At 55.5% G+C, this 26098-nt stretch overlaps 2 protein-coding genes across 2 annotated transcripts in view; both read left to right on the forward strand.

Annotated features, from left to right (window-relative positions):
- The window catches only part of LOC133359975 (uncharacterized), a 341563-nt gene that overhangs the window by 299714 nt on the left and 15751 nt on the right, over positions 1-26098 (forward strand). The gene's annotated exons all lie outside the window — the stretch shown is intronic.
- Positions 1-26098, forward strand: part of LOC133359922 (uncharacterized PE-PGRS family protein PE_PGRS54-like) — a 53823-nt gene that overhangs the window by 19279 nt on the left and 8446 nt on the right. The window contains exons 3-5 of the mRNA XM_061578482.1: positions 4293-4668; positions 20418-20504; positions 25472-25644. Coding sequence (XP_061434466.1) covers positions 4293-4668; positions 20418-20504; positions 25472-25644 — 636 coding nt within the window. The remainder of the gene's footprint in view (positions 1-4292; positions 4669-20417; positions 20505-25471; positions 25645-26098) is intronic.

The following is a 26098-nucleotide window of genomic DNA, read 5'->3' on the forward strand; positions in this document are numbered from 1 at the left end:
TAACACACACACAGTGTGTAACACACACACACACAGTGTGTAACACACACACACACAGTGTGTAACACACACACAGTGTGTAACGCACACACAGTGTGTAACACACACACAGTGTGTAACACACACACAGTGTGTAACACACACACTGTAACACACACACAGTGTGTAACACACACAGTGTGTAACACACACACACAGTGTAACACACACACACAGTGTAACACACACACAGTGTAACACACAGTGTGTAACACTCACACAGTGTGTAACACACACACACACTGTGTAACACACACACACACACAGTGTGTAACACACACACAGTGTGTAACACACACACAGTGTGTAACACACACACACTGTAACACACACACAGTGTGTAACACACACAGTGTGTAACACACACACACACAGTGTAACACACACACACAGTGTAACACACAGTGTGTAACACACACACTGTGTAGCACACACACTCACAGTGTGTAACACACTCTGTGTGTGTGTGTGCTACACTGTGTGTGTGTTACACACTCTGTGGGTGACACGGCGCCTTTGTCTCGTTTATTTATTTATTTACTTGCCCTTTACATGTGCGGGCCCGAACAAAGCACAAAGAACACCCCCCCCACCACATCCCCCCACTCCCCCCCACTCTCCCCACTCTCCCTTCCGTCTCCCTCCCCTCTCTCCCCGCATTCTCTTTGTCCCACCCCCTCCCCTCTGCACCCCCCATTCTCTTTGTCTCTCCCCCCCACCACTCCCCCCCCCTCACTCTGCACTCTCCCCCCCCTCTCCCTCCCCCTCTCACCCCCCCCTCTCACCCCCCCTCTCCCTCCCACACTCTTTGTTACCCCCCCCCCACACTCCCCCCCCCACCCACCCACTCTCCCTCCCATCTCTGTTGTCTCTACGTGAATCTCTCCCCCCTCCCCTTCTCCCTCCCCTTCTCTCCCCCCCCCCCCCTCTCCCTCCCCTCTGTTCCCACTCCCCCACTGTCTTTGTGTCTCTCTCACCACTCCCTGTCTCCGTTGTCTCTTTGTGAATCTCCCCCCTCTCTCTCTGCCCCCCCACTCTCCCCCCCCCCCAACCACTCTTCTCCCCCCCACTCTCCCCCCACTCTCCCCACACTCCCCCCACTGTCTTTGTCTCTCCCTCCCTCCTCTCCCTCGGCACTCCCGATCGCTGTTGTCTCTTTGTGCATCTGCCTCTCCCCCACTGCCCACTCACTCTCTCTCCTCATTCTCCTCATTCTCCATTGTCTCTACAATCCTGTGTGTCTCTCTCTCACATTGTCTCTACAATCCTGTGTCTGTCTCTGTCTCATTGTCCGTCTCTCTCTCTCTGCCTCTGTGTGTCTCTGTGTCTGTCTCTCTGTGTCTCTGTGTCTCTTTGTGTCTCTGTGTCTTTCTGTGTCTCTCTGTGTCTGTCTCTACAATCCTGTGTCTCTCTCTCTGCCTCTCTGTGTCTCTGTGTCTGTCTCTCTGTGTCTCTCTGTGTCTCTGTGTCTCTCTGTGTCTGTCTCTCTGTGTCTCTCTGCCTCTCTGTGTCTCTGTGTCTGTCTCTCTGTGTCTCTCTGTGTCTCTGTGTCTCTCTGTGTCTCTCTGTGTCTCTCTGTGTCTGTCTCTGTCTCTCTGTGTCTCTGTGTCTGTGTCTCTCTGTGTGTCTCACTCTGTCTCACATTGTCCATCTCTCTCTGTCTGTCTCTGTCTGTCTCTGTGTCTTTGTCTCTGTGTCTCTTTCTGTCCCATTGTCTGCGTGTCTCTGTCTGTCTCTGTCTCTCTGTGTCTCTGTCTCTCTCCCTCCCTCCCCCCTCCCATCTCCCTCCCCCCTCCCCCCTCATCTCCCTCCCATCTCCCCCTCCCCCCTCTCATCTCCCTCCCCCCTCATCTCCCTCCCCCCTCCCTCCCCCCTCTCATCTCCCTCCCCCTCATCTCCCTCCCATCTCCCTCCCCCCTCCCCCCTCATCTCCCTCCCATCTCCCCCTCCCATCTCCCTTCCCCCTCATCTCCCTCCCTCCCCCCTCCCATCTCCCTCCCATCTCCCTCTCATCTCCCTCCCCCCTCCCTCCCCCCTCCCCCTCATCTCCCTCCCCCTCCCTCCCCCTCCCCCTCATCTCCCTACCCCCTCCCTCTCATCTCCCTCCCCCCTCCCTCCCCCCTCCCCCTCATCTCCCTCCCCCCTCCCCCTCATCTCCCTCCCTCTCATCTCCCTCCCCCCTCCCTCTAATCTCCCTCCCCCTCCTCATCTCCCTCCCTCTCATCTCCCTCCCCCCTCCCTCCCCCCTCCCCCTCATCTCCCTCCCCCTCATCTCCCTCCCCCTCATCTCCCTCTCATCTCCCTCCCCCCTCCCCCTCATCTCCCTCTCCCCTCATCTCCCTCTGATCTCACCTCCCTCCTCCCATCTCCCCCTCATCTCCCTCCCATCTCCCTCTCCCTTCATCTCCCTCTCATCTCCCTCCCCCCTCCCCCTCATCTCCCTCCCCCTCCCCCTCATCTCCCTCCCCCCTCCCTCTCATCTCCCTCCCCCCTCCATCTCATCTCCCTCCCCCTCATCTCCCTCCCCCCTCCCCCTCATCTCCCTCCCCCCTCCCTCCCATCTCCCTCCCCCTCATCTCCCTCCCCCCTCCCTCTCATCTCCCTCCCCCCTCCCTCCCATCTCCCTCCCCCTCATCTCCCTCCCCCCTCCCCCTCATCTCCCTCCCCCCTCCCTCCCATCTCCCCCCTCATCTCCCTCCCCCCTCCCTCTCATCTCCCTCCCATCTCCCTCCCCCCTCCCTCCCCCCTCCCCCTCATCTCCCTCCCCCCTCCCTCCCATCTCCCTCCCTCCTCCCTCCCATCTCCCTCCCCCCTCCCTCCCATCTCCCTCCCTCCCATCTCCCTCCCCCCTCCCCCTCATCTCCCTCCCCCCTCCCTCCCATCCCCCTCTCATCTCCCTCCCCCCCATCTCCCTCCCTCCCCCCTCCCCCTCTTCTCTCTCCGTGTTTCCGGGTTCGTCGCGCAGCAGCGCACCAACCACTGCACCACCACTCCAATTTCAGACACAGGCAAAGGTCCTCCGTGTAGCCTCTATCGGGCTCTAGGGCCAAGTGCTGTTAGCGAGCAGCAGCACCCATGAGTGGGTGGGTGGATGCGTGGGTGAGTGGTTGGGTGGGTGAGTGAGTGGGTGAGTGAGTGGGTGAGCGGGTGAGTGAGTGGGTGGATGAGTAAGTGAGTGGGTGTGTGGATGAGTGAGGGTAAGTGGGTGGGTGGGCGGGTGGGTGGATGAGTGAGTGGTTGGATGAGTGAGTGGGCGGGTGGGTGAGTGAGTGGGCGGGTGGGTGGAGTGAGTGGGCGGGTGGATGCGTGGGTGGGTGAGTGGGTGGGTGAGGTGAGTGGGTGAGTGGGTGAGTGGGTGAGTGTATGGGTGGGTGGGTGAGTGTGTGGATGGGTGAGTGGATGGGTGGGTGGATGAGTGAGTGGGTGAGTGGATGGGTGGGTCGGTGAGTGAGTGGGTGAGTGGGTGAGTGTATGGATGGGTGAGTGGATGGATGGGTGAGTGGATGGTGGTGGATGAGTGGTGGGTGAGTGGATGGGTGGGTGGATTAGTGATTGGGTGAGTGTATGGGTGGGTGGATGAGTGTGTGGATGGGTGAGTGGTTGGGTGGGTGGATGAGTGGGTGGGTGGGTGAGTGTGTGGATGGGTGGGTGAGTGGGTGTGCGAGTGGGTGAGTGGGTAGATGAGTGGGTGGGCGAGTGGGTAGGTGGGTGAGTGGATGAGTGAGTGGGTGGGTCAGTGGGTGAGTGAGTGGGTGGATGAGTGGATTGGTGGGTGTGTGAGTGAGTGGATGAGTGGGTGGATGATTTGGTAGGTGGGTCAGTGGTTGGCACCTATGAAGGCTACCGGCACTGTGGCACAGAGGGGGTGGGTGGCCAGTACCACGCCCTCCCGGCCGTCTTTGTCTCCCCAGTGGCGATGATCACCACTACACACTGCACTCGATTCTGTTCCCGGCGTTCCGTTGTTCCGTTCCGACCCCAGCGTTGTTGTTGTTCCGTTGTTCCGTTCCGACCCCGGCGTTGTTGTTGTTCCGTTGTTCCGTTCCGACCCCAGCGTTGTTGTTGTTCCGTTGTTCCGTTCCGACCCCGGCGTTGTTGTTGTTCCGTTCCGACCCCAGCGTTGTTGTTGTTCCGTTGTTCCGTTCTGACCCCGGCGTTGTTGTTGTTCCGTTGTTCCGTTCCGACCCCGGCGTTGTTGTTGTTCCGTTGTTCCGTTCCGACCCCGGCGTTGTTGTTGTTCCGTTGTTCCGCAGTCGAGGGACGACGCCGACCCCGACTCGAAGGATCGTCTGCGTGCCTCCCTCCTCCCTCCTCACCACCACGGCGGTCACCGCGGCGACCGCGGTGGTGACCACCACCACACCGGTGACTCCGGCAGCGGAGACATCAACGAGGGGGAGGAGGAGGATGTGGGGGAGGAGGAGGGAGCCAGCCACGACCCGGCGTCGAACCCTCGCGACGCGCAACACAGAGCCCTGAGCACGTGCGGCGGTGGTGGTGGTGGCGGTGGTGGCGGTGGTGGCGGTGGTGGCGGTGGTGGCGGTGGTGGCGGTGGTGGTGGTGGTGGCGGTGGTGGCGGTGGTGGCGGTGGACCGGGCATCAAAACAGAGCACCACGACCACGACTCCGGTGAGCCACGCGGAGATTAAAGGGTGGGGGTGGTGGGTGGTGGGTGGGTGAGCGGGTGGGTCAGTGAGTGGGTAGGTGGGTATGTCGGTGGGTGAGTGGGCGGGCGAGCGGGTGGGTGGGTGAGTGAGTGGGTGGGCGAGCGAGCGAGCGGGTGGGTGGGTCATTGAGTGGGTGGGTGAGTGAGTGGGTGAGTGAGTGAGTGGGTGGGTGGGTGGGTTGGTGGGTGGGTGGGTGGGCGGGTGGGTGGGTGGGCGGGCGGGCGGGCGGGCGGGCGGGTGGGCGGGTGGGCGGGTGGCCGAGTGAGCGGGCGGGTGGGCGAGCGAACGGGCGGGTGGACGAGCGAGCGGGTGGGCGGGTGGGTGAGCGAGCGGGGAGGTGAGTGGGTGAGTGAGTGGGTGGGTGGGTGGGTGAGTGGGTGGGCGGGTGAGTGGGTGGGCGGGTGAGCGGGTGGGTCAGTGAGCGGGTGGATGAGTGGGTGGGTGGGTGTGCGAGTGGGTCAGTGAGTGGGCGAGTGGGTGGGTGTGGTCTTGGTTGGGCGAGGCTGCGCAATCTTGAGAGCACAATGGCTCATTATCCAACTGGCGCCTGTTGTGTTGGTAGCAAAGACAAATACAAAGGTCCCCTGTGTAGTCTCTAACATATTAGGACAAGTGCTAACAGGGTGGTGGGTGGCCAGCATCACGCCTGGCCGTCTTTGTCTCCCCAGTGGCGATGTTTACTACACTCCACTGCACCAGGTACTCATTTAAGTCTGAGACGACCTAGGGGAGGCCCAGGACCGGTTCAGATAATCGCTATCGCCGGGTTCGGAGCGCAGCGTGGCGCTAACCGCTGCCCTGCCGTTAACCATGCTCACACACGCACCCACTCACTCACACACCCACAACAACAACCGCCATTCGCCACCAAGTGGCGGTGACATCACCACGGCACTTGTGCCAGGCCAAGTGCACCTTGAGGCTACCACGTGAAGTGTCGAACGCTGGCAGGAGGTCATGGGGCAGACCCAGCAGGTGCCACGGGTCGACTGACCGAGATGACCGAGACGACTGGCTGTTGTACCACCTGTGCCCCCTACTGTGCCAACTTGCCGGGCTTTAGCCACCCGGCGCTCCGCTCGTTGTTGTGAGCGTCGCTCCTTCGCCCTCCGTTGTTATTGGAGGGCGACTGCCTCCAACTGCCCAGTAGCGTCCTTCACGAGCCTCCTCCACAGAGGCCGATCCTGACACCGCTGGTACCGGTCATCGGCAAGTCCACTCACCTCCACGTCCTCTTGTACCACATCACTCCATCTCTTCTCTAGCCCGTGCCGCACCCGTTTAGCCCCCTCTATCCGGCCGAACAGAAGCTGTTTAGGCATGCGGTGGCTGGGCATGCGGGCTACATGACCCAGCCAACGCAGACTTGCCTGCCGGAGGAGCTCACCGATGGGACTGTCTAGATCTTTCAAGGATTTGTGAGCTCCTCACACAATCCATCCTGCAGGTTAAACCTAGGATGGATCGTAGGCAGGCCAGCCTAAATGTTTCCTAACCGGCGAAGATGCTCCATTAGGGGGGTCCACGTTTCGCAAGCGTAGAGAAGGGAGGGAATGACCGTGGCCGAGAAGACCTGAAGCTTCGTGCGGAGCGACAGACCAGGTAGCTTCCGCACAGCGTTACGCAACCGATGAAAAGATATTGCCGCTCGACTGATTTGGAGTGAGACCTCTGCTGTTAAACCGGAGCTGGTCATGCGCACACTGCCCAAGTATGGGAAAAACTGCCCCATCACCGATTGGGAGTTGTGGGGGTGGAGTGTCCGGTGTTGCTTAGTTTTGGTGGGGCTGATGGTAAGGCCCCACCTCTTAGTGGCACGCTCCAGTTTCAGCAGCAGCAGCAGCAACTCCTCTGACTGAGCAGCAATTACCAAATCATCGGCATACTATAACGTGGTTGACCAATATGGAGCCATCCCTTGACCGCACCTGGGCATCGATCAGCCTCCCATTATATCTGTACCAAATGGAAATTCCCCCGGTACAGCTATTGAAGGCTTCACAAACTACGTGGTCGAAATAGATGTTAAATTATGTGGGAACCAGAGGACATCCCTGTCGCACCCCAAGGTGTACAGGGAATGGCTCTGACTCCCGGCCACGTAGTTTTACCCGGGCCCGCTCACCATCATGAAGGTCTATTCATGATGGTGAGCAGAGGGTCAGCAACTCCGAAAGCACGAAGAACAACCCAGAGCCCAGGCCTACTGATGGTATCATAGGCCTTGACCAGGTCAATAAACCAGAGATGTAGGTCTTGTTGGAATTCCCTGCACCTCTGCTTGTAGCAGACGGACAGAAAATATGGCATCTGTGCAGGACTGCCCTTCCTGAAACCGCATTGGGGCTCCGCAAGCATCTCCTCAGCGTGCCTAGCAAGGCAATGTTGAATAATCCTTGCCAGGACCTTTCCCGGCACACTGAGGAGTGAGATGCCCCTGTAGTTGTTACAGTCTGTGCGGTCCCCCTTCTTAAAGAGGGGGACCACCAGGGCATCCTTCCAGTCCTGCGGAACCCGTCCAGTGGTCCAGACTGTTATGATGTCATGTAGGGCAGTCTGTGCACAAACGCCACCCTCCCTCAGCATTTCGCTTGGGAGATCATCTCTGCCCGGTACCTTTCCTGGTATCAGACTTTGGATCACCCTCAGTACTTCCTCAACAGATGGCACCTCAGCCAGCCACTCACGGGGGGTGACTTCTTCCAATATTTGAGGCACTGCAGCCTCAGCAGGCCATCCCCATTTTTTACCACGTTGTTATCCAAGCTGAGGGATGTCCCCTCCTGCAAGACCTCTCAGAAATGCTCAGCAAATCTGCAAACCTGTTCCTGGGGGTCGGAGATTGGATCACCGTTCCTTCACCATATTATGGTAATAGGTGTGGCGCTGCAGATACTTTTTTGATGAAATTAAAGAGCGATTTGTGATCGTGGGCCACTGAGGCAGACTCCATCTCCTCAGCAACCCGCGACCACCACCCATTCTTGCAGCGCCTCACGGCTCTCCGAACCTCCGAGCGAAGGCTGCGGTAAGCCTTCTCATTCTCCGACGTGGGATGCTGTAGCCGACGTGGGATGCTGTAGCCGATGAGAGTGGGGCTGTCACTTTTTCAGCTGGCTTGAACACCTCCTCTGTCAGCCAGGGTCCCTAGAGAGGTCTGGACCGCGTACCCAAAGTAGCCATTGCAGCTGCATGAGCCACAGTCCTAAATTTTGCCCATTTCCCCTCGACATCAGGAGGAGTGGGGGACGATTACAACCCCAGCCGCAAGCGATGATAACATTCTCGCTTGCAACTTTCATCAGCGAGCTGAGACCAGGCCACTAAGAGTTTGAATGGGGTCCTGGGTGTACACCCACCACCGGAGTGGAAAAATGGCAGGCGCATCTTACGGATGACAAGTCGATGGTCAGTGGGCAGATCAGCTCCATGGTAAGTCCTGGTGTCAAGGACATGGGCCCGCATCCGCTGGTCCATCACTATGTAGTTCAGCAGATGTTCTTGCTTGGACCCGGCATGCATCCATGATGTTGTGTGGATGTGCCGATGCTGGAACAGCGTGTTGGTAATTGCAAGCCCTTGGGCTGCACAAAAATCTAGCAGCCTCCTGCCATTGTTATTGAGCTGATCTGGCCCATGCCTTCCAATCACTCCAGACCAGGTGCCAGCATCATCACCAACTCGGGCATTGAAGTCACCCAACAAGATGACTGTCCCAAGGGGCCACTTTAGCCAGCACCTCTGACAGGAGGTCATAGAAGGCATCTGACTCTACGGTCTTGCCTGCATCCCTCCATGGATGTTCATCTTCAGTGGGGGCATAAGTAAGCTGTAAGCCTGGGGCTTACAGCTTCCCACACCTCACCGCCACGCTCCCACGCCCCCTTCATTCTTGTGTTCAGAAGAAGAGCCACTCCCTGTTGTTTGGCAGTCTCCTGCCCTGAGTAGAGGACTGTCCACCCCTCATGGTGGCAGGTGCCAGAGCCGGTCCACCGGACCTCCTGAATGCCACAGAGATCCAGGCGGTACCAGTCCAGCTCCCTACCGAGGAGTGGCAGCCTCTCCTCCGCAGTGAGCGTTCGAACATTCCACGTGGCCACACGTAGTGGCTTTTTGTTGTTTCTGGAGGAGCCCCGAGGGTAAAGATTCAGTCACCTGGCTCCACCAAATGGGGTTTGGCCAGGAGACGTCATAGACGCCTGTCTCCCCGGGGCCTCCGGCACAAGATTATTAATTTCATTTACTCGTCTTGGTTTAACGGTAAGTTAATTGAAGGTGGAGGGGTTACCAGCCCCTTGCACCCGTCCAGAGCCCCCATTTAGCCGCTGTGGTGGTCACAAGCGCTATGAGGGGAAAGGCCAATCTGAATTGGCCTTCCCCCCACAGCAATGACCACGACAGCGTTGCCCGTCCAGCACCACGAGGAGGTAGGGGGTTGTTTTGCCAGACCCAGTCACAACAACAACCGCCATTCGCCACTAATTGGCGGTGACGTGACCACGACACCTGTGCCAGGCCATGTTTACCTTGTGGCCACGTGAAGTGTCGAACGCACGCTGGCAGGAGGTCACGGGGCAGACCCAGGTGCCACGGGTCGACTGAGTGAGATGAACGAGATGACTGACTGATGCACCACCTGTACCCCCTACTGTGCCAACTTGCTGCGCTTTAGCCACCCGGCGCTCCGCTCGTTGTTGTGAGCGTCGCTCCTCCGCCCTCCATTGTTGCTGGAGGGCGACTGCCTCCAACTGCCCAGTAGCAGCGTCCTTCACGAGCCTCCTCCACAGAGGCCGATCTTGACACCGCTGATACCAGTCATCGGCAAGTCCACTCAGCTCCACGCCCTCCTGTACCACATCACTCCATCTCTTCTCTAGCCCGTGCCGCGCCCGTTTAGCCCCCTCGATCTGGCCGAACAAAAGCTGTTTAGGCATGCGGTGGCTGGGCATGCGGGCTCCATGACCCAGCCACCGCACAGACGCACAGACACACACACTCCACACATCACTATCTCTCTCCACTCTGTCATCTCCATATCTCCTTCCTGCATCCGCCGCCTTGTGCATTCCGCGTCTCTTTATCTGCCCATCTTCCCTGGGCCGCTCTCCCTCCCTCCCTCGACGTGGGGCTGATGGGATGTGTGAACTAGGCAAAAGAATTCTCGATTTGAAGCTTTCGTGACTGCAAGGATTCATATTCTTAGGTTTTTTTTGGTAAAGTCACGTAGGTAAAAAAATTTAATTAATAAAATTAAAATAAAATAAAAATCACGACGTTTTGGAGGCAACACAAGCCTCCGTCTTCAGGTGGAACCGTCACAGCCCGATTGCTGTATCAAGTAAAGAGAAATTCCAAGATAACAGTCCTTGTATATATACTGGTTGAGACTTTACTTGGAATTTCTCTCTTACTTGATACAGCAATCGTGTTGTGACGGTTCCACCTGAAGACGGAAGCTTGTGTTGCCTCCGAAACGACGTGATTTCTGATTTTATTTCTACTATTAGAATTTCTATTATTTTTATTATTTCTTTTAATTTTTTACCTACGTGACTTTACCGAAAAAACCTCACAAAAAATAATATCCAGGGCCTACCTTGGCTCCTCCCACCCTCAACCAGTATATATATAAGGACTGTTTTCTTGGAATTTCTCTCACTTGATACAGCTATCATGCTGTGACAGTTCCACCTGAAGACGGAAGCTTGTGTTGCCTCCGAAACGTCGTGATTTTTATTTTATTTTTATTAAATTTAATTTTTTACCTACGTGACTTTACCGAAAAAACCTAAGAGTACGCAAAATAATTTTTCGATTTAAAGCTTTCGTGACTGCAGGGATTCATCTTCTTGGTTCTTTCGGTAAAGTCACGTAGAAGGGAAGTAATACAATAATAAAAATAAAACATAATAAAATACAATTCTCACGACGTTTCGGCCACAACGCAAGCAGCCGTCCTCAGGTGAAGAACAGGTCTGTCGAGGTGACAGCGTCTGAATGGTCTTCACCTGAGGACGGCTGCTTGCGTTGTGGCCGAAACGTCGTGAGAATTATTTTATTATGTTTCATTTTTTATTATTTTATTACTTCCCTTCTACGTGATGACTTTACGCAAAAGAAGTCGCCGTGCAAAGCAGGCGAGCGCCGGTGACGGCTCCGTGTTGTGACGTGTCGACTGGGGCAGTCCACCAGCACTGCCTCAAGCAGAGCCTAAAGCAGAGCCTCGCTGACACTGCTGATGATGATGCTGATGCTGCTGATGATGATGCTGATTATGATGCTGCTGCTGCTGCTGATGATGCTGATTATGCTGCTGCTGCTGATGATGATGCTGATGATGCTGATGATGATGCTGCTGCTGATGATGCTGCTGCTGATGCTGCTGCTGGTTACTGCAGTTGCTGATGCTACTACTGCTGCTACTACTGCTGCTACTGCTGCTGCTCCTGGTTGCTGATGCTGCTGCTGCTGACGCTGCTGCTGATGCTGCTGATACTCCTGCTACTGCTGCTGATGCTGCTGCTGATGCTGCTGCTGCTGATGAGGCAGTGAATGTGGAAACCGGTTCTTGTCTCGCCCGCAAACATCTGGGGCAAGCTGCTCCTGGTTACTGCTGCTGCTGCTGATGGGCCAGTGAATGTCTAAACCAGTTAATGTCTACAAACATCTGTAGGCAGTCTGTGTGTATGTGTGTGTTTGTGTGTCTGTCTGTGTGTGTATGTCTGTGTGTGTATGTCTGTGTATGTGTGTTTGTGTGTGTCTATGTGTGTGTCTGTGTATCTCTGTCTGTGTGTGTGTCTGTGTGTTTGTGTGTGTCTGTGTGTCTATGTCTGTGTATCTGTGTCTGTGTGTCTGTGTGTGTCTGTGTGTGTCTGTGTGTGTCTGTGTGTATGTGTTAGTGTGTGTGTATGTCTATGTGTGTCTCTGTGTGTGTCTGTGTGTGTGTGTGTGTGTCCCTGTGTGTGTCTGCGTGTGTGTGTGTCTGTCTCTGTATGTGTCTGTGTGTGTGTCTGTGTGTGTGTCTGTGTGTGTGTGTATGTGTTAGTGTGTGTATGTGTGTCTGTGTGTGTGTCTGTGTGTGTCCCTGTGTGTGTCTGTGTGTGTATGTGTTAGTGTGTGTGTATGTCTGTGTGTGTCTGTGTGTGTATGTGTTAGTGTGTGTGTGTATGTCTGTGTGTGTCCCTGTGTGTGTCTGTGTGTGTCACGTGGGGTCTAACACGGTGAACGTGTTCCCAATCTCACCGCCCCATTCCTCCACTGCACACGCTCAGGCCCCAACTCCAAGCCCTTTGAAGCGTGGGGGGGGAGAGTGGGGGGGGTTGAGGGGGGGGTAGAGGGGGGGGGAGTGTGGGGGGGGTTGAGGGGGGGGGGTAGAGGGGGGGGAGTGTGGGGGGGTAGAGGAGGGAGGTTGTTGTGAAGGGGACACGCCAGTCGGAGCAGGTTTCACACTCCGCGCTCTCTCTTCGCTCTCTTCCCCCTCCTCTGTTTGCTCTCTCCACTCTCTCTCGCTTCTCGTCTCTTCTCATCTCTCTCCCCTCTCCCCTGCCCCCCTCTCTCATCTCTCTCCCCTCTTTCTCTCCCGTCTCTCTCTCATCTCTCCCCCGTCTCTCTCCCATCTCTCTCATCTCCCTCTTCTTGGCTCTCTCTGTCTTCGCCATCTCCCCTCTGTCCTCTCTCCACTCTCTCTCTCCACTCTCCACTCTCTCTTTTCTGCTCTCATCTGTCTCCCCCCACCCTCTCCCCACCCTCCCCCCTCCCTCTCTCCCCCCTCCCTCTCTCTCCCCCCTCTCTCTCCCCCCTCTCACTCATCTCTCTGCCCTCTCCTCGCAGAGGAATCCGTGGAATTCTCGGTGCTCTGTTGAGTTTCAGCAAAAAGGGGGCAGAGTGGAGGCCATGGGGTGGGGTCGGGGTTGGGGTGGTGAGGGTGAGGGAAGGGTGTTGACTGGGTGAGGGAAGGGTGTTGACTGGGTGAGTGAGTCTGGGTGAGCGGGTCTGGGTGAGCGAGTCTGGGTGAGCGGGTCTGGGTGAGTGAGTCTGGGTGAGCGTGTCTGACACGGCTATTCTGGGCCTCCTGAGAGAGACACAGAGACTCAAACCCAGGATATTGGTGGTGCTGGCTGTGTGTGTCTATCTGTGTGTGTTTCTGTGTGTGTCTCTGTGTGTGTGTCTGTGTCTGTCTCTGTGTGTCTGTCTCTGTATGTGTCTCTGTGTGTGTGTCTCTGTGTGTGTGTGTCTCTGTGTGTGTCTGTGTCTGTCTCTGTGTGTCTGTCTCTGTGTGTGTGTCCATGTGTGGGTGTCTCTGTGTGTGTCTCTGTGTGTATGTGTCTCTGTGTGTGTGTCTGGGGAGCGGTGGCGTAGTGGTTAGCGCGCTGCGCTACGAACACCGAGTTCGATTCCCGCTCACGGCCAACACCAGTGATAGCGATGATCTGAACCGGTCCTGGGCCTGACCTAGGTCGACTCAGCCTCAAATGAGTGCTTGGCACGGTGTGTAGTCAACATCGCCACTGGGGAGACAATGGCAGTCGGCCGGGCGTGGTGCTGGCCACCCACCCACCCACAACCCCCCTCGTGTTGCAGAGTGCCGCTCGCTCACAGCACGTGGCCACAACAGTCTCAACGCAGCAACAACAACAACAACAACGAGCTGTTCTAAAGAAATTCGTTTCCCTATGTAGTATAGTAGTGTGTAGTGTAGTGTATAGTAGTGTTGTGTGTAGTGGTGTAGTGTGTAGTGTAGTGTAGTGTGTAGTAGTGTATAGTGTAGTGTATAGTGTAGTGTATAGTGTAGTGTCGTAGTGTAGTGTATAGTAGTCTAGAGTGTAGTGTGTAGTGTATTGTAGTAGTGTAGTGTATAGTAGTGTGTAGTGTATAGTGTAGTGTAGTGTATAGTGTAGTGTAGTGTGTTGTGTAGTGTATAGTGTAATGTGTAGTGTATAGTGTAGTGTATAGTGTAATGTGTAGTGTAGTGTGTAGTGTATAGTGTAGTGTATAGTGTAGTAGTGTAGTGTATAGTAGTCTATAGTGTAGTGTGTAGTGTAGTGTATAGTTTAGTGTATAGTGTAGTGTATAGTGTAGTGTGTAGTGTAGTGTATAGTGTAGTATATAGTGTATAGTGTAGTGTATAGTGTAGTGTGTAGTGTGTAGTGTAGTGTATAGTGTAGTGTATAGTGTAGTGTATAGTGTAGTGTAGTGTGTAGTGTAGTGTAGTGTATAGTGTAGTGTATAGTGTAGTGTAGTGTAGTTAGTGTAGTGTAGTGTATAGTGTAGTGTATAGTGTAGTGTAGTGTATAGTATAGTGTAGTGGTATAGTGTAGTGTAGTGTGTAGTGTAGTGTATAGTGTAGTGTGTAGTGTAGTGTATAGTGTAGTGTAGTGTATAGTATAGTGTAGTGTATAGTGTAGTGTAGTGTGTAGTGTAGTGTATAGTGTAGTGTATAGTGTAGTGTAGTGTATAGTGTAGTGTAGTTGTATAGTGTAGTGTAGTGTGTAGTGTAGTGTAGTGTATAGTGTAGTGTATAGTGTAGTGTATAGTATGTGTAGTGTATAGTATAGTGTAGTGTATAGTGTAGTGTAGTGTGTAGTGTAGTGTATAGTGTAGTGTATAGTATAGTGTAGTGTATAGTGTAGTGTATAGTGTAGTGTAGTGTATAGTGTAGTGTAGTGTGTAGTGTAGTGTATAGTGTAGTGTAGTGTATAGTATAGTGTAGTGTATAGTATAGTGTAGTGTATAGTATAGTGTAGTGTATAGTATAGTGTAGTGTATAGTGTAGTGTAGTGTATAGTGTAGTGTAGTGTATAGTGTAGTGTAGTGTGTAGTGTAGTGTATAGTGTAGTGTATAGTATAGTGTAGTGTATAGTGTAGTGTAGTGTGTAGTGTAGTGTATAGTGTAGTGTGTAGTGTAGTGTATAGTGTAGTGTAGTGTATAGTATAGTGTAGTGTATAGTGTAGTGTAGTGTGTAGTGTAGTGTATAGTGTAGTGTATAGTGTAGTGTAGTGTATAGTGTAGTGTAGTGTATAGTGTAGTGTAGTGTGTAGTGTAGTGTAGTGTATAGTGTAGTGTATAGTGTAGTGTATAGTATAGTGTAGTGTATAGTATAGTGTAGTGTATAGTGTAGTGTAGTGTGTAGTGTAGTGTATAGTGTAGTGTATAGTATAGTGTAGTGTATAGTGTAGTGTATAGTGTAGTGTAGTGTATAGTGTAGTGTAGTGTGTAGTGTAGTGTATAGTGTAGTGTAGTGTAGAGTATAGTGTAGTGTGTAGTATAGTGTAGTGTATAGTATAGTGTAGTGTATAGTATAGTGTAGTGTATAGTGTAGTGTAGTGTATAGTGTAGTGTAGTGTGTAGTGTAGTGTATAGTGTAGTGTAGTGTATAGTATAGTGTAGTGTATAGTATAGTGTAGTGTATAGTGTAGTGTGTAGTGGTATGGATGTTGAACTTCTTTGGCACCGTACATAGCCAGCCACGTTAATCAGAGGTGCTGGGGAAGGACAACAACACTACACAACAACAACAACAAACTACACAACAACAACAACAACAAACTACACAACAACAACAACAAACTACACAACAACAACACACTACACAACAACAACAACACTACACAACAACAAGAACAAACTACACAACAACAACAAGCAGCAGCAGCAACTCTAAAGTAATCTGTTGATGATGATGATGACGACGACGATGTCAAAGTGCATGATAGCACCAAGTGACTTCCCAATATCTCCTGGCAAAGAGCGTTCCAGACGGCCGCAGAAGCGCCGCGAGACGATGCGGCGGTCGTCTCAGTTTGACGGTGGATGATGACGTCTCATCTTCTTGGTTCTTTCGGTAAAGTCACACAGAATGGAAATAATAAAATAATAAAAATAAAACATCATAAAATAATTCTCACTACATTTCGGCCACAACGCAAGCAGCCGTCCTCAGGTGAAGAACAGGTCTGTCGGAAAGACAGCGTCTGAATGAAACACCACCAAGCTTGGCAGCGTATATATAAGCTGGGTTGGAGGGGGAAGAGCGCCTTGACAAAGGAATTTGCATATCAAGAGGAATTTTGCATATTAATGGGAAATGCAGGTATGTGATTAGTACTACTTATGCCCGTGCATTATGCAGGATTAGCAGCATCAAAGGGAGGGGATATGTGAAATGCAGGTATGTGATTAGTACTACTTATGCCCGTGCATTATGCAGGATTAGCAGCATCAAAGGGAGGGGATATGGGAAATGCAGGTATGTGATTAGTACTACTTATGCCCGTGCATTATGCAGGATTAGCAGCATCAAAGGGAGGGGATATGGGAAATGCAGGTATGTGATTAGTACTACTTATGCCCGTGCATTATGCAGGACTAGCAGCATCAAAGGGAGGGGATATGGGAAATGCAGGTTTGTGATTAGTACTACTTATGCCCGTGCATTATGCAGGATTAGCAGCATCAAAGGGAGGGGATAGGGGTAGCATTAATGAAGTGAAGGAGTGTTAATAGTATGTAGCTGCAGTAACTAAACCACCACGTAAACAACTTAATTATAAACTACATAGTATCATCAGTCTACTAAATATACTCCAATAAGCTGAGTTACGTCTAAGTGTGACGTCTCAGTGTGATGTGTCAGTTTGACGTGTCAGTTTGATGTGTCAGTTTGATGTGTCAGTTTGATGTGTCAGTTTGATGTGTCAGTTTGATGTCTCAGTTTGATGTGTCAGTTTGATGTCTCAGTTTGATGTCTCAGTTTGATGTCAGTTTGATGTGTCAGTTTGATGTGTCAGTTTGATGTCTCAGTTTGATGTCTCAGTTTGATGTCTCAGTTTGATGTGTCAGTTTGACGTGTCAGTTTGACGTGTCAGTTTGACGTCTCAGTTTGACGTCTCAGTTTGACGTGTCAGTTTGACGTGTCAGTTTGATGTCTCAGTTTGATGTCTCAGTTTGATGTGTCAGTTTGATGTGTCAGTTTGATGTCTCAGTTTGACGTCTCAGTTTGACGTCTCAGTTTGACGTCTCAGTTTGACGTCTCAGTTTGACGTCTCAGTTTGATGTGTCAGTTTGACGTCTCAGTTTGATGTGTCAGTTTGATGTGTCAGTTTGATGTGTCAGTTTGATGTGTCAGTTTGATGTCTCAGTTTGATGTCTCAGTTTGATGTGTCAGTTTGATGTCTCAGTTTGATGTGTCAGTTTGATGTGTCAGTTTGATGTGTCAGTTTGATGTCTCAGTTTGATGTGTCAGTTTGATATCTCAGTTTGATGTCTCAGTTTGATGTGTCAGTTTGATGTGTCAGTTTGATGTGTCAGTTTGATGTCTCAGTTTGATGTCTCAGTTTGAAGTCTCAGTTTGATGTCTCAGTTTGATGTGTCAATTTGATGTCTCAGTTTGATGTGTCAGTTTGATGTGTCAGTTTGATGTCTCAGTTTGATGTGTCAGTTTGATGTGTCAGTTTGATGTCTCAGTTTGATGTCTCAGTTTGACGTGTCAGTTTGATGTCTCAGTTTGATGTGTCAGTTTGATGTGTCGGTTTGATGTCTCAGTTTGATGTGTCAGTTTGATGTGTCAGTTTGATGTGTCAGTTTGATGTGTCAGTTTGACGTCTCAGTTTGACGTCTCAGTTTGATGTGTCAGTTTGATGTGTCAGTTTGATGTGTCAGTTTGATGTGTCAGTTTGATGTCTCAGTTTGATGTGTCAGTTTGATGTCTCAGTTTGATGTGTCAGTTTGATGTGTCAGTTTGATGTGTCAGTTTGATGTGTCAGTTTAATGTCTCAGTTTGATGTGTCAGTTTGATGTCTCAGTTTGATGTGTCAGTTTGATGTCTCAGTTTAATGTCTCAGTTTGACGTGTCAGTTTGACGTGTCAGTTTGATGTCTCAGTTTGATGTCTCAGTTTGATGTCTCAGTTTGATGTCTCAGTTTGACGTCTCAGTTTGACGTCTCAGTTTGACGTGTCAGTTTGATGTGTCAGTTTGATGTGTCAGTTTGATGTGTCAGTTTGATGTCTCAGTTTGACGTGTCAGTTTGATGTCTCAGTTTGATGTGTCAGTTTGATGTGTCAGTTTGATGTGTCAGTTTGATGTGTCAGTTTGATGTGTCAGTTTGATGTGTCAGTTTGATGTCTCAGTTTGATGTGTCAGTTTGATGTGTCAGTTTGATGTGTCAGTTTGACGTGTCAGTTTGACGTCTCAGTTTGACGTCTCAGTTTGACGTCTCAGTTTGATGTCTCAGTTTGATGTCTCAGTTTGATGTCTCAGTTTGATGTCTCAGTTTGATGTCTCAGTTTGATGTCTCAGTTTGATGTCTCAGTTTGACGTGTCAGTTTGATGTCTCAGTTTGATGTGTCAGTTTGATGTGTCGGTTTGATGTCTCAGTTTGATGTGTCAGTTTGATGTGTCAGTTTGATGTGTCAGTTTGATGTGTCAGTTTGATGTGTCAGTTTGATGTGTCAGTTTGATGTGTCAGTTTGATGTGTCAGTTTGATGTCTCAGTTTGATGTGTCAGTTTGATGTCTCAGTTTGATGTGTCAGTTTGATGTGTCAGTTTAATGTCTCAGTTTGATGTGTCAGTTTGATGTCTCAGTTTGATGTGTCAGTTTGATGTCTCAGTTTAATGTCTCAGTTTGACGTGTCAGTTTGACGTGTCAGTTTGACGTCTCAGTTTGATGTCTCAGTTTGATGTCTCAGTTTGATGTCTCAGTTTGATGTCTCAGTTTGACGTCTCAGTTTGACGTCTCAGTTTGACGTGTCAGTTTGACGTGTCAGTTTGATGTGTCAGTTTGATGTGTCAGTTTGATGTCTCAGTTTGACATGTCAGTTTGATGTCTCAGTTTGATGTGTCAGTTTGATGTGTCAGTTTGATGTGTCAGTTTGATGTGTCAGTTTGATGTGTCAGTTTGATGTGTCAGTTTGATGTCTCAGTTTGATGTCTCAGTTTGATGTCTCAGTTTGACGTGTCAGTTTGACGTGTCAGTTTGACGTGTCAGTTTGACGTCTCAGTTTAACGTGTCAGTTTGATGTCTCAGTTTGATGTCTCAGTTTGATGTCTCAGTTTGATGTCTCAGTTTGATGTGTCAGTTTGATGTGTCAGTTTGATGTCTCAGTTTGATGTCTCAGTTTGATGTCTCAGTTTGACGTCTCAGTTTGACGTCTCAGTTTGATGTGTCAGTTTGATGTCTCAGTTTGATGTGTCAGTTTGACGTCTCAGTTTGACGTGTCAGTTTGATGTGTCAGTTTGATGTGTCAGTTTGATGTGTCAGTTTGATGTCTCAGTTTGATGTCTCAGTTTGATGTGTCAGTTTGATGTGTCAGTTTGATGTGTCAGTTTGATGTCTCAGTTTGATGTCTCAGTTTGATGTCTCAGTTTGATGTCTCAGTTTGATGTGTCAGTTTGATGTGTCAGTTTGATGTGTCAGTTTGATGTCTCAGTTTGATGTTTCAGTTTGATGTCTCAGTTTGATGTGTCAGTTTGATGTCTCAGTTTGATGTGTCAGTTTGATGTGTCAGTTTGATGTCTCAGTTTGACGTCTCGGTTTGATGTGTCGGTTTGATGTGTCAGTTTGACGTCTCAGTTTGATGTGTCAGTTTGATGTGTCAGTTTGATGTGTCAGTTTGATGTGTCAGTTTGATGTCTCAGTTTGATGTCTCAGTTTGATGTCTCAGTTTGATGTCTCAGTTTGATGTCTCAGTTTGATGTCTCAGTTTGATGTGTCAGTTTGATGTGTCAGTTTGATGTCTCAGTTTGATGTGTCAGTTTGATGTCTCAGTTTGATGTGTCAGTTTTATGTCTCAGTTTTATGTCTCAGTTTGATGTGTCAGTTTGATGTCTCAGTTTGATGTCTCAGTTTGATGTCTCAGTTTGATGTGTCAGTTTGATGTGTCAGTTTGATGTGTCAGTTTGATGTCTCAGTTTGACGTCTCAGTTTTATGTATCAGTTTGATGTCTCAGTTTGATGTGTCAGTTTGATGTGTCAGTTTGACGTCTCAGTTTGACGTCTCAGTTTGACGTCTCAGTTTGACGTCTCAGTTTGAAGTCTCAGTTTGACGTCTCAGTTTGATGTGTCAGTTTGACATCTCAGTTTGACGTTTCAGTTTGAAGTCTCAGTTTGACGTGTCAGTTTGATGTCTCAGTTTGATGTGTCAGTTTGATGTGTCAGTTTGATGTCTCACTTTGACGTGTCAGTTTGACGTGTCAGTTTGAAGTCTCAGTTTGACGTCTCAGTTTGACGTCTCAGTTTGACGTCTCAGTTTGACGTGTCAGTTTGACGTGTCAGTTTGATGTGTCAGTTTGACGTCTCAGTTTGAAGTCTCAGTTTGACGTCTCAGTTTGACGTCTCAGTTTGATGTCTCAGTCTGACGGTGCAGGAGGATGAGCGGAGTTCACGCGGCGATGGTGGTTCCTGCTCTTTGACTAGATCGGGGGGGGGGGTCTACGGTGGTTCATTTGTGGGCGAGCACTTGGCGTGTGTGTGATGAGTGCAGCGTTCTAATCACCCCACGTTCATAGACAGCCTTGCCTCTACTACACCCTGTATACCATCGCCTGTGTCTGTGTCTCTGTCTGCCTGTGTCTCTGTCTGTGTCTGCCTGTGTCTACAGACCCCACGTTCATCGACAGCCTTGCCCCGACTACGCTCTGTATACTATCGTCTCTGTCTGCCTGTGTCTGACTGTGTCTGTCTGTCTGCCTGTGTCTGTCTGCCTGTGTCTACAGACCCCACGTTCATTGACAGCCTGACTGCGGGCGACTGGAGGGAGCGGATTCTTGGTCTCGACGGCGACATCGTCGGTGACGTGAAAGGTGACGACACGTCCATTACTGGGTAGTGGGAGGGGCTAGCTGGGTAGTGGGAGGGGCTAGCTGGGTGGTGGGAGGGGCTAGCTGGGGAGTGGGAGGAGCTAGCTGGGTAGTGGGAGGGGCTAGCTGGGTGGTGGGAGGAGCTAGCTGGGGGTGGGAGGGGCTAGCTGGGTAGTGGGAGGGGCTAGCTGGGTGGTGGGAGGGGCTAGCTGGGGAGTGGGAGGAGCTAGCTGGGTAGTGGGAGGGGCTAGCTGGGTGGTGGGAGGAGCTAGCTGGGGGTGGGAGGGGCTAGCTGGGTAGTGGGAGGGGCTAGCTGGGCGGCGGGAGGGGCTAGCTGGGCGGCGGGAGGGGCTAGCTGGGGAGTGGGAGGGGCTAGCTGGGCGGTGGGAGGGGCTAGCTGGGCGGTGGGAGGGGCTAGCTGGGTGGTGGGAGGGGCTAGCTGGGTGGTGGGAGGGGCTAGCTGGGCGGCGGGAGGGGCTAGCTGGGCGGCTAGCTGGGCGGCGGAGGGGCTAGCTGGGCGGCGGGAGGGGCTAGCTGGGCGGCGGGAGGGGCTAGCTGGGCGGCGGGAGGGGCTAGCTGGGCGGCGGGAGGGGCTAGCTGGGCGGCGGGAGGGGCTAGCTGGGCGGCGGGAGGGGCTAGCTGGGCGGCGGGAGGGGCTAGCTGGGCGGCGGGAGGGGCTAGCTGGGCGGCGCGGAGGGGCTAGCTGGCGGCGGGAGGGGCTAGCTGGCGGCGGGAGGGGCTAGCTGGGCGGCGGGAGGGGCTAGCTGGGCGGTGGGGAGGGGCTAGCTGGGCGGTGGGAGGGGCTAGCTGGGGCGGTGGGAGGAGCTAGCTGGGCGGTGGGAGGGGCTAGCTGGGCGGTGGGAGGGGCTAGCTGGGGCGGTGGGAGGGGCTAGCTGGGCGGTGGGAGGGGCTAGCTGGGCGGTGGGAGGGGCTAGCTGGGCGGTGGGAGGGGCTAGCTGGGCGGTGGGAGGGGCTAGCTGGGCGGTGGGGAGGGGCTAGCTGGGCGGTGGGAGGGGCCTAGCTGGGCGGTGGGAGGAGCTAGCCTGGTGGTGGGGGGGGCTAGCTGGGCGGTGGGAGGGGCTAGTTGGGCGGTGGGAGGGGCTAGTTGGGCGGTGGGAGGGGCTAGCTGGGCGGTGGGAGGGGCTAGTTGGGCGGTGGGAGGGGCTAGTTGGGCGGTGGGAGGGGCTAGCTGGGCGGTGGGAGGGGCTAGCTGGGCAATGGGAGGGGCTAGCTGGGCGGTGGGAGGGGCTAGCTGGGCGGTGGGAGGGGCTAGCTGGGCGGTGGGAGGGGCTAGCTGGGCGGTGGGAGGGGCTAGCTGGGCGGTGGGGGGGGCTAGCTGGGTGGTGGGAGGGGCTAGCTGGGCGGTGGGAGGGGCTAGCTGGGCGGTGGGAGGGGCTAGCTGGGCGGTGGGAGGGGCTAGCTGGGCGGTGGGAGGGGCTAGCTGGGGAGAGGGAGGGGCTAGCTGGGTGGGGGGAGGGGCTAGCTGGGTGGCGGGAGGGGCTAGCTGGGGAGAGGGAGGGGCTAGCTGGGTGGTGGGAGGGGCTAGCTGGGTGGCAGGAGGGGCTAGCTGGGGAGAGGGAGGGGCTAGCTGGGTGGTGGGAGGGGCTAGCTGGGGAGTGCGAGGGGCTAGCTGGGTGGCGGGAGGGGCTAGCTGTGGAGAGGGAGGGGCTAGCTGGGGAGAGGGAGGGGCTAGCTGGGTGGGGGGAGGGGCTAGCTGGGGAGTGGGAGGGGCTAGCTGGGTGGTGGGAGGGGCTAGCTGGGTGGTGGGAGGGGCTAGCTGGGGAGAGGGAGGGGCTAGCTGGGGAGTGGGAGGGGCTAGCTGGGTTGTGGGAGGGGCTAGCTGGGCGGTGGGAGGGGCTAGCTGGGCGGTGGGAGGGGCTAGCTGGGTGGTGGGGGGGCTAGCTGGGGAGAGGGAGGGGCTAGCTGGGTGGTGGGAGGGGCTAGCTGGGGAGTGGGAGGGGCTAGCTGGGTGGTGGGAGGGGCTAGCTGGGGAGTGGGAGGGGCTAGCTGGGTGGTGGGAGGGGCTAGCTGGGCGGTGGGAGGGGCTAGCTGGGGAGTGGGAGGGGCTAGCTGGGTGGTGGGAGGGGCTAGCTGGGCGGTGGGAGGGGCTAGCTGGGCGGTGGGAGGGGCTAGCTGGGCGGTGGGAGGGGCTAGCTGGGCGGTGGGAGGGGCTAGCTGGGTGGTGGGGGGGGGCTAGCTGGGCGGTGGGAGGGGCTAGCTGGGCGGTGGGAGGGGCTAGCTGGGCGGTGGGAGGGGCTAGCTGGGCGGTGGGAGGGGCTAGCTGGGCGGTGGGGGGGGCTAGCTGGGCGGTGGGAGGGGCTAGCTAGGTGGTGGGAGGGGCTAGCTGGGTGGTGGGGGGGGCTAGCTGGGTGGTGGGAGGGGCTAGCTGGGTGGTGGGAGGGGCTAGCTGGGTGGTGGGAGGGGCTAGCTGGGTGGTGGGGGGGGCTAGTTGGGTGGTGAGAGGGGCTAGCTGGGTAGTGGGGGGGGCTAGCTGGGGAGAAGGAGGGGCTAGCTGGGTGGTGGGAGGGGCTAGCTGGGGAGTGGGAGGGGCTAGCTGGGCGGTGGGAGGGGCTAGCTGGGGAGAGGGAGGGGCTAGCTGGGCGGTGGGAGGGGCTAGCTGGGCGGTGGGAGGGGCTAGCTGGGGAGAGGGAGGGGCTAGCTGGGTGGTGGGAGGGGCTAGTTGGGGAGTGGGAGGGGCTAGCTGGGTTGTGGGAGGGGCTAGCTGGGTGGTGGGAGGGGCTAGTTGGGGAGTGGGAGGGGCTAGCTGGGCGGTGGGAGGGGCTAGCTGGGTAGTGGGGGGGGCTAGCTGGGGAGAGGGAGGGGCTAGCTGGGTGGTGGGAGGGGCTAGCTGGGTGGTGGGAGGGGCTAGCTGGGGAGTGGGAGGGGCTAGCTGGGGAGTGGGAGGGGCTAGCTGGGTGGTGGGAGGGGCTAGCTGGGGAGTGGGAGGGGCTAGCTGGGTGGTGGGAGGGGCTAGTTGGGGAGTGGGAGGGGCTAGCTGGGTGGTGGGAGGGGCTAGCTGGGTGGCGGGAGGGGCTAGCTGGGTGGTGGGAGGGGCTAGCTGGGTGGTGGGAGGGGCTAGCTGGGGAGTGGGAGGGGCTAGTTGGGGAGTGGGAGGGGCTAGTTGGGTGGTGGGAGGGGCTAGCTGGGTGGTGGGAGGGGCTAGCTGGGTGGTGGGAGGGGCTAGCTGGGTGGTGGGAGGGGCTAGTTGGGTGGTGGGAAGGGCTAGTTGGGGAGTGGGAGGGGCTAGCTGGGTGGTGGGAGGGGCTAGCTGGGTGGTGGGAGGGGCTAGCTGGTGAGTGGGAGGGGCTAGCTGGGTGGTGGGAGGGGCTAGCTGGGGAGTGGGAGGGGCTAGCTGGGTGGTGGGAGGGGCTAGCTGGGTGGTGGGAGGGGCTAGCTGGGGAGTGGGAGGGGCTAGTTGGGTGGTGGGAGGGGCTAGCTGGGGAGAGGGAGGGGCTAGCTGGGTGGTGGGAGGGGCTAGCTGGGTGGTGGGAGGGGCTAGCTGGGTGGTGGGAGGGGCTAGCTGGGCGGTGGGAGGGGCTAGCTGGGGAGAGGGAGGGGCTAGCTGGGTGGTGGGAGGGGCTAGCTGGGTGGTGGGAGGGGCTAGCTGGGGAGTTGGAGGGGCTAGCTGGGTGGTGGGAGGGGCTAGCTGGGTGGTGGGAGGGGCTAGCTGGGTGGCAGGAGGGGCTAGCTGGGGAGAGGGAGGGGCTAGCTGGGGAGAGGGAGGGGCTAGCTGGGTGGTGGGAGGGGCTAGCTGGGGAGAGGGAGGGGCTAGCTGGGGGGTGGGAGGGGCTAGCTGGGGGGTGGGAGGGGCTAGCTGGGTGGTGGGAGGGGCTAGCTGGGCGGCGGGAGGGGCTAGCTGGGGAGAGGGAGGGGCTAGCTGGGTGGTGGGAGGGGCTAGCTGGGGAGAGGGAGGGGCTAGCTGGGCGGTGGGAGGGGCTAGCTGGGGAGTGGGAGGGGCTAGCTGGGTGGTGGGAGGGGCTAGCTGGGTGGTGGGAGGGGCTAGCTGGGTGGCGGGAGGGGCTAGCTGGGTGGCGGGAGGGGCTAGCTGGGCGGCGGGAGGGGCTAGCTGGGCAGCGGGAGGGGGCTAGCTGGGGAGAGGGAGGGGCTAGCTGGGCGGCGGGAGGGGCTAGCTGGGGAGTGGGAGGGGCTAGCTGGGTGGTGGGAGGGGCTAGCTGGGGAGTGGGAGGGGCTAGTTGGGTGGTGGGAGGGGCTAGCTGGGGAGTGGGAGGGGCTAGCTGGGTGGTGGGAGGGGCTAGCTGGGGAGTGGGAGGGGCTAGTTGGGTAGTGGGAGGGGCTAGCTGGGTGGTGGGAGGGGCTAGCTAAATGAAAAATAAAAGCAGAAAAAAAACACGACTAGTGTGGGTTGTTTTGCTTTTTATTTTATTTTCTGATTTTAATGTCATTTTATTGTTTTTATTTTCTATCTACGTGGCTGTACCGAACGAACCAGGAATATGAATTCCTGCAGTCACGAAAGTTTTAAGTCAAAATTTGTGCGGTGGTGGTGAGTGTGGTGGTGGTGGTGGTGAGTGTGGCGGTGGTGGTGGTGGCGACGGTGGTGGTGAGGGTGGTGGTGGTGGCGGTGGTGGTGGTGGAGGTGGTGGTGGCAAGTGGTGGTGGCAGCGTTGGTGGTGGAGGTGGTGGTGGTGCTGGTGCTGGTGGTGGCGGTGAGTGTGGTGGTGCTGGTGGTGCTGGTGGTGGTGGCGGTGGTGGTGGTGCTGGTGGAGGTGCTGGTGGTGGTGGCAGCGGCGGTGGTGCTGGTGGTGGCGGCGGTGGTGATGGTGGTGGTGGCGGTGATGGCGGTGGTGGTGGTGGCGATGCTGGTGGTGGTGGTGGAGGTTGGTGGTGCAGTGGTGGTGGCAGCGTTGGTGGTGGTGGCAGTGGTGGTGATGGTGGTGGTGGCGATGGTGCTGCTGGTGTTGTTCTTCACCTCGGTGGCTGCTGCTGCTGCTGCTGCTGTGCGTGTGCAGGCACCCCCGAGGCGCTGCTGCAGAAGGAGCGCCGCCTGCTGGCGATGATCGCGCAGCTCACGAGTCTGCGGGAGCAGCTGCTGGCGGCTCACGACGAGCAGAAGAAGCTCGCCGCCTCGCAGATGGAGAAGCAGCGGCAGCAGATGGAGCTCGCTCGCCAGCAGCAGGAGCAGGTGGGGTGGAGCGGGGGGGGGGGTGGGGGGGGTGTGAAGTGGGGGGAGTGGGGGCGGGAGTGGTGGAGTGGGGGGAGGGGGGCTGGAGCGGGGGGGTGGAGTCGGGGGGGGGGTGGAGTCGGGGGGGGTGGAGCGGGGGGGTGGAGCGGGGGGGGGTGGAGCGGGGGGGGATGGAGCGGGGGGGGTGGAGCGGGGGGGCTGGAGCGGGGGGGGTGGAGTCGGGGGGGGTGGAGTCGGGGGGGGTGGAGCGGGGGGGGTGGAGCGGGGGGGGGGGTGGAGGGGGGGGATGGAGCGGGGGGGGATGGAGCGGGGGGTGGAGTCGGGGGGGGGGTGGAGCGGGGGGGTGGAGCGGGGGGGGTGGAGCGGGGGGGTGGAGCGGGGGGGGTGGAGCGGGGGGGTGGAGCGGGGGGGTGGAGCGGGGGGGTGGAGCGGGGGGGGGTGGAGCGGGGGGGGT

The sequence above is a fragment of the Lethenteron reissneri genome, chromosome 66 (genome assembly GCF_015708825.2).
Source record: "Lethenteron reissneri isolate LAM-NWPU_2019-01 chromosome 66, ASM1570882v1, whole genome shotgun sequence".
NCBI lineage: Eukaryota > Metazoa > Chordata > Hyperoartia > Petromyzontiformes > Petromyzontidae > Lethenteron > Lethenteron reissneri.